The following is a 7629-nucleotide window of genomic DNA, read 5'->3' on the forward strand; positions in this document are numbered from 1 at the left end:
CAGTTACGGTCTGTAACCTCCCTTCCTCACTTCTCACTAGCATGGGGACAGCACTTGTCTCAAAGCTGGGCCTGATACCCCCAGTACTTGGTGCCTCCATTTGATGGCCAGGTCTGTACATCAATGTTGGACTCCACAGTCCTCAGGAGACTGGAGTTCCCAGGGCAGGGAGGAGCACACTAAAAATAAGAATTAGTAGATTTTTCCTCTGGTACTCACAAGTAAGTAAGGCAAGAAGAAGCCTGCTGGCTGCTGGGATGTTAGAGTTCACAGGGTCAAGAAAGCACGAGCCATCACGAAGATAAACATGCTATGAGTAGAGGGTAAATTACAAGAGACACAAACAGACAAAGGCACAGATGATATCAGATAAATGTGTAGATAAACGTCCTGCAGGAAAAAAAAGTCAATGAACTAAATCAATATAATAAAGGAACCCTGCCCAGGGGCTGTTTATGGGAAGCAGGGCTGGAAAAGGAGCTGAAGCGCTCGTCCCCTCGTTCGAAGGCTGGAAACTTTTCCTTTTGGCTGGGCAGAGTTTAGGGTGGCTCCTGGCCTCAGCTGTTGCTTGGCTTCAGGTTTTGCAGCTCACTTCTGCAATCTGGACCGAGAGATTCTGCGGTGTTCATGGTCCCTGCTGCAGGGAATGAAAACGATAGCCCTGCCTCCTAACTCATCGCTGCGCTGACACAAGGCGTCCATGGGTTAAAATCATCTTTCCCTGGTCAAAATAGCCAGGAATTTATCTAAAAGTGAAGTTTGAGGTCTTTTTCTTTTTTTTTTTTTTTTAAAAACAAGATATTACCAATAAGTTTAAAGCCACTCTGCTAGTTTCTAAGGTGTTTGTGCACCAGCTAATGTTGTTCACTCCCAGGGTTAATAGCTAAAGCTGCAAAAAATTTGCAGATGTTTTGCAACACTGCTGGATGCGTCTCTCCCTTCCCCTCTGGTAGCACTGTGCCTGCCAGACCAAACTGTTCGCAGTAGCCACAAGCAACCTCCCTGGGACCTGCTGTTTTCTGCCTGAACATGCCAGCTGGGCTCTGGCCCTGGACTGCATCATTCCAGCCTATTTCCAATTGATGTCACCACCTCTCTCTTGCTCTTGTTGTTCTTCTGAAGCCCCTAATCTGGCGAGGGCATTGCGCAGCATCCTGCTGGGCTTCAGAAAGAAAAGGTCTGCGTGCAGCCAGAGGACTGTGAATGAAGTCTTCGTTTCTTCTCTTCTAAAGAGAAGTTCTCAACCTCAAGTTTTCATTGGCGTGGTGCCTACAGCCCTCCCTGCAGCCAAATTCCCCTTGGTTTTGGGTGCAGCTTGAGAGACTTACTCCAGGTCTCACACCCGGCTTTCAAGGCCGGAGCGCTCCCGCCCTCAGGGGTGTGCGTGCCCATGGAGGAGGGACATGGGCAGCCTCGTAGCGAGGTGAAGACGGTGAGGAGAAGATTTGTATCACGCTCCCGCATCTTCCTGGAGCAAGTTCTGCAAGCACCTCGGCTCTGATGAGAAGAGACCAGACGCTGATCTCTAGCTCGCCTCTTGAAACCAGGGGAAGGGCAGCATCTGTGACTGAAAACAGAGGGAACCAATGCCCTTTAGAGTTGGCTTGGAGTAACAGGCAAGGCCAGGCTTGCACTTCAGTTATGCTGTCAGCTCTTTTTCTTCAGTTTCCATCAGACCTTTGAGCCAGAGCAACCCAGCAGCCCAGCAACCCTCCCAACCAGGTGGGGGGACTGAGCAGTCTTTCTATACTTGGTTAATATTTGCATCTAAAGACTGACGCTGCTTACTGTTTTCAGGTAAAACTGGTAGTTTTAAAGGTGTTTAATACAAATTACTTAGTCCAGGGAAGCCATCGATGCATTCCTGGAAGCGAAGCAATTGTTGGTGGCGGACAGGCTCTTTGCCCCAGGTTGGCCATTGCTTCTGCTATCTCATGCCCATTCTGTCCTACACTCGTTGTGCTGGATTTTTGCAGTTTCTGAGAACAAAGCCTTGTGCCACCCCTCTTCTGTGGATTCTCTCTCAACCAGTGCTGCTACGGAGGATCACGTGTCCATGGGAGGATGGGCTGCAAGAAAAGCTTTGAGAGTTATTGAACATGTGGAACAAGGTAAAATTAAAAAGCTGATTTCCAGACAGACCTTATGTATGTAACCAGATTAAGATATTTGTGCCATTCTTTTTAGATATATTTTAAGAAGAGTTAATGCATCTGAAAGGACTATCTAAAAGTATTATATTAAGTACATATTTCACCAGCATTTGGATCTTTCTAACAGACATGAGGTAAATCCAGCACTAGGTGTTTCTTGTGAAAAAAACCTGCTTACTGCAGGACAGATTGCAGGACAGCAAAACTTTCCTCCCTTGCTTACAAGGACAGATTGCTCTCTTGCTTTTTCTTTATTTGGCAGATGGTGCTCTTAGATACAGATGTCAGCTGTTAGTGGCAGAGCAGAGTATTACACAGCACGCAAATACTGAACTCACTTGCCCACTGTGCCCAGGTGGCCAAGAAGGCCAACGGCGTCCTGGCTTATATCAGGAATAGTGTGGCCAGCAGGCCTAGGGAAGTGATTGTGTCCCTGTACTCGGCACTGGTATACTGTAATCTCAGCACCTCGAATACTGTGTACAGTTTGGGGCCCTCACTACAGGAAAGAGGTTGCATTATTAGAACACGTCCAGAGGAGAGCAACAAAGCTGGTGAGGGGTCTGGAGCACAAGTCATATAAGGAGGGGCTGAGGGAACTGGGGTTGTTTAGTCTGGAGAAGAGGAGGCTGAGGGGAGACCTGATCGCCCTCTACAGCTGCCTGACAGGAGGCTGTAGCCAGGTGGGGGTCGGCCTCTTCTCCCTGGCAACGGGCAATAGGACGAGGGGCAATGGTCTGAAGTTGCGCCAGGGCAGGTTTAGGTTGGACATTAGGAAAAATTTCTTCACAGAAAGGGTTGACAGGCTCTGGAACGGGCTGCCCAGGGGTCGAGCCCCCATCCCTGGAGGGATTTAAAAGATGGGTAGACGAGGTGCTCGGGGACACGGTTTAGTGGTGGAATGGCAGGGTTAGGTTAATGGTTGGACTTGATGATCTTAAGGGTCTTTTCCAACCTAAATGATTCTGTGAGTGCTCTGAGGATTTAGTTTTATAGAAATCTGCTTTTTGTGTGCAGAAGAATGAATTCGAGAAACCGTGTGTTTCAACAACGTGTTGAGAAATAATGTGTCCTACGTCCAAGGTTCTCCCAACTCCTTGGGTGGACTGGCTTGTGAAAATGAGGAACTAAAGACAAAAACTGATCAGGTGTGAGGTGGGCAGATATGGTGCAAACTTCTCCAGACAGAAGACTGTCTTCCAAAGCTCTGTAATTTTAGTAGTGCTTTCATGTGGGCCCTTGCAAGCTTCATAGGCAGAACTTTCTTTTATAGCTCAGGCCCCTTTCTTCTTCTCAGTCCTAAAGAAGTTTTCTAATTTATGGTGCCCATTACTTTGGGTATTCAAGATGCCCTGGAAGAGATTTTTATGGATTTAAGACTAGGAGTTCCTGGCATGCTGAAAAGTCTGTACGGCAGACTGCCTAAAGTCTGCTTGCTAAAATGCTGGATACTACCCCCAGCACCATCCCCAAGATAGTCCTGCTGCTGGGCTGCCTCTCTGGGGTGTGTGGATCCACTGGTCTTTTCACGTTACCTGAAACCGTATCACATTAGCCAGACCAAACATCACGGATGGCTTTGTAAGGGAAACTTTGCCTTGAGCTGCCAAAAATCCCTTTCGCTGTTTTGATTTCCTAGTTCTGGCTATTGAGCTGCTTGCAGCCTGCCAGGGCATCGAATTCCTACGCCCTCTGAGAACGACAACCCCATTGGAGAAGGTCTATGACCTTGTGCGCTCCGTTGTGAGGTAAGATGAGATAAACACCTCCCCCAGAGGTTACCCCTCTGGAGACCAGCTGCCAGCGGTGGTGGTTAATGTTTGGCCAATGTTCACAATGTGTCTCATTGCAGGCCTTGGATGAAGGATCGCTTCATGGCCCCAGACATTGAAGCAGCTCACAGGCTGCTCGTGGAGCAGAAGGTGAGTGTTGTCTTTCGGCATGAGCCGTAGGACTGTCCTGAAGAGCATGCTGCAGCTCTGCTCTGGAAACACCCTCCACACGTTCATGGGCTGGCCTCGCTAACAGCACTCCTCTGCCTGGGGCGAACCCACCAGATGTTCCGAGATTTGGGTTTCCTTGCTTTTAATGGGATAGATTTAGAAATCAATTCCTAAAGCTGCCCTGTGTAATAAATAGCTTACGTTATTAATTCTGGCAGGGGTTTCCCAGGCATAGGTCCAGCTTTGAATCACTTGAGGGCAGGGTCCTATACCCCCGCAGATCTCCAGAGAGATTGGTGGTCTCTCCAGATGGTGTTCCTCCTTGCCGGGGCAGCGAGCGCACCCCAGCCTTGAGGCCCTCTGGCATGATGGACCACTGGAACCAATAAGGGGACGTGGATGAGGAAGTAGCATTGGCAAAATGTGTTAACCTGGGCCAAGTGCTTGTACAGCTATGCGACCCATCTATTTTATTGGTTTGTAAAATATAAGTAACAGAAGAATCGTGGAGAGTAAGCAAATGGGAGAAGAAAATCCCAGTCCATCTTCTGAAAGGCTGTTTGCCCTGCAGCCCTTGCAGGAGGAGAGACAAAGGCGACTGTAGAACATTTTCCTTTTCTGCCTCAAATCCCAGCCGCCCTTCCTTCCCTTTTTCTTTGTCCATACCAGCTTGCCATTTGGCTCCCCCAGCCCCTTCGTGACCAAGTGATTTTGTGGCAAGTGCCAGCAATCCTCTCCCAGCTGTTGCATGCAGAGCATTAACCTGGTAACAAGACAAGATGAAGTTTTCACAATTCAAGTTTTCGCCTTGAATCCTTTTGCCTTGTCCCCCCGGAGCTCTATCTTTTCCTATCCCCTGTCAATTCCATCCATATGTTCTTCCCTAAACCTCACTGTGGCTGCCTCTCTGGTCCTGCTGACGGCATACATCTTATCTATGTAGGTCTGTAGTCCTCACCTCCATCCCAGTAACTCTTCCATGGGGTTTCCTGAACTCGTGTGTTGATGTCTGACCTGACCCTTTCTTTTGCTTCTGACTCTGCTGTTTCACTTTCTCATTTCGTAGGTGTGGAAAGTGGCTAAACCTTACATTGAAAAGTACAGGAGGGAACACATCCCTGAATCGAGACCCATTTCACCAACAGCCTTCTCCCTGGGATCGCTGGAAGTGAATACGGGTGTTGGTCATGACCATGGGCAGCAGGATGAACTTTAGAGCTGTGGTCCTCTGTTCCAGAGCAGATCCTTTCCAGGACCTTGCCTAAGGGTGGCTGTTCTACTAGAAATCAACACGGTTTCTCCAAGTGACCCAAAGGACCTGACTGTCTATCTCAGGAGCACCCACAGATAGTAGAGGAGTGGCTCACTGCTTTCCTCACACGTGAAAGACAACTTTGTCATGATAGTCTGGTTTTGGCTGAAATTTCCTGAGCTTCCCAACACAAAACATTCAGAGTCCTGCTGAAACCAGTGGATGTTTTATATGGAGCCTCCTGTATTCGTTTTGTTGGCTCTTCACTTGTTTTCATCTGTGCCAATGATTCTGAACAGCTTAGGTTTGATATTCTCCCCCCCCTTTTCTTTTTTTTTTGCTTTGGGTAACTGCTGTGGTCCCCTTCATTCTGCCACAAGCAAAATTATCTTTACATTTAATTTTTCTCTCCTTCACAGATCATATGTGAGGCACGGGTTCTTGTATAACAAGAGCATTCTTAGAGCAGGTGCTTCACAAATCTGAAAATCCGTGTGCATAAAAATGTGCTATGGAGATCATTGCTCCAGAACAAATATATTGTATTCTGGTGATGGACTACACTTAATGCAGCTTTCTAAGAGCTCTGGGCAATAAATAAACTGAGGCTTCACATACAGCTGTAGCAATCTCATTTCCTGTCATGTGTGATGATGAAAAATAAAGCCAAAAGCTTAGTTTAGAAATAAGGACAGGCAGGGGCCAGGAAAGGGGGAGGGGAGGAGGAGGAGGAGGAGGTGTAGGAGTGGTAGATATGAACCAGTGCAAGATTTGCACTCCCATGGCTTACCAGGCACCTGCCTGGCTGCCGAGGGCCCCATCCCCCTGGAGCGACTTGCATCATAGCGTGCTCCATGTTACCATGCTGAGCGCTGGCACAGGCTTTATCTTGCAAGAGAAGAGTCAGGACTTAAGACTTCACATCATGGTGCGGTGATGATGTGTAAAGGCTGGTTAACAACCACCAGCCTTGGCACTGGTGGCCTGGTACCTACAGCTGCAGGGGGTTTGGCCTGGGTTGGAAAACTTCCCGGGCTATCGGCTGTGCTGCAAGGGGCGGCATGGGGCTACCCTTGCTGGGTGTCTGAGACCTCCTGTGTTAAATGTGCCCTGAGGAGAGGACTCATCCCTGTCAGCAAGCTGGCAGGGAGATACCGAACCTGGCCAGAAGGCCTGGGAACCAGGGTACCCGCCCACAGAATGTGAGCTCCCAGTTCAGCTCCTTCCTTCTGCACGTAATTTGCAGCACCTCCAGCCTCCATCTCTCCCTCATGTGCCAAGTAAGTCCCTACCTTCTCAGCTCTCCCCTCTCTGTAGCAGGAGTATCAAAATCTCCCCCTGAAGCTGTTCCATTTTGTATAAAATCAGGTATTAATTAAAATCAAGTGTGAGAATGAACAGCCAGGCTTATATCTTGTAGGGTCAACCATTTTCCTTCAGCCTCATGCTATGGCTAAACAATACGGTTCCTTCAGCAGCAAACCTGGCCAGAGTTCCTACCCACCACGCTCTTACCTACGTCCTGCTCCCAGCTGCTGCAGGAGCCAGCACAGTGAACATCACTGCTGGAATGAGCCACGTTAAAAAAGAAGTAAACAAAATCTTCTACGTTTCAGTGTGGTGTGCCTTCCCTGGCAAGGATCACATAGCTGGCCATCAGGAACCACTTAAACTAGCTGTGCTGCTGAATTATAACCACATCCTCTAACTGCAAACCTGCCACTAATTATAGCCCCGGGGCATACTCCCAAATGGCTACTGGATTCAGCTGAGCTGGCAAGCACGTGGTTCTACATTCCTGTCAGAGCTCATTCGTGGGAGCAGAATCCCCTCACATCAGTAGTTTCAGGCTATGAATGCCTATTCCTGTCCAGCAAGAGAATATTTGAGGTTTTCCTTATGCAACCGTGGACTCTCAAATGCCTTAGGCACTTCAGAGGGCGGGTGCTGGGCATTGCTTCCCACTCACCTCTGCTTTTGGCTGCCTGGGACCAAGGGACCGCCAGCACACGGGGCAGCACGGTGGCCTCAGCTTAGCACCACACCTACGCTGAGCCGAGAGGCACCGCCCTGGCCACACAGTGCATTTCAGAAACGCCTGCGCTTATACCCCGACACCTTTCCCCAATGGCCTGCATAAACACTATTTATGAGTGCTGTCTTGGGCAGAATGGACAGCGCGATTGCATACTTCAGATGTTCTTCCAAGCTCTATAAAAGCAAAGGTCCACACCCACATCTGCTGCAACATCTGCTTGCAGGAGAACATGTCTAGTGGCAG

The 7629-nt window shown here is 48.8% G+C and overlaps 1 protein-coding gene across 1 annotated transcript in view; it reads left to right on the plus strand.

The window, feature by feature from the left end:
- HAL (histidine ammonia-lyase) overlaps nucleotides 1–5312 on the plus strand; it is a 14732-nt gene extending 9420 nt beyond the window's left edge. The window contains exons 17-20 of the mRNA XM_009645602.2: nucleotides 1977–2111; nucleotides 3793–3901; nucleotides 4006–4075; nucleotides 5163–5312. Of these exons, the coding sequence (XP_009643897.1) occupies nucleotides 1977–2111; nucleotides 3793–3901; nucleotides 4006–4075; nucleotides 5163–5312 (464 nt within the window). The remainder of the gene's footprint in view (nucleotides 1–1976; nucleotides 2112–3792; nucleotides 3902–4005; nucleotides 4076–5162) is intronic.
- Nucleotides 5313–7629: the final 2317 nt, after the last annotated feature.

The sequence above is a fragment of the Egretta garzetta genome, unplaced genomic scaffold, assembly GCF_000687185.1.
Source record: "Egretta garzetta isolate BGI_Z169 unplaced genomic scaffold, ASM68718v1 scaffold38, whole genome shotgun sequence".
Taxonomy (NCBI): domain Eukaryota; kingdom Metazoa; phylum Chordata; class Aves; order Pelecaniformes; family Ardeidae; genus Egretta; species Egretta garzetta.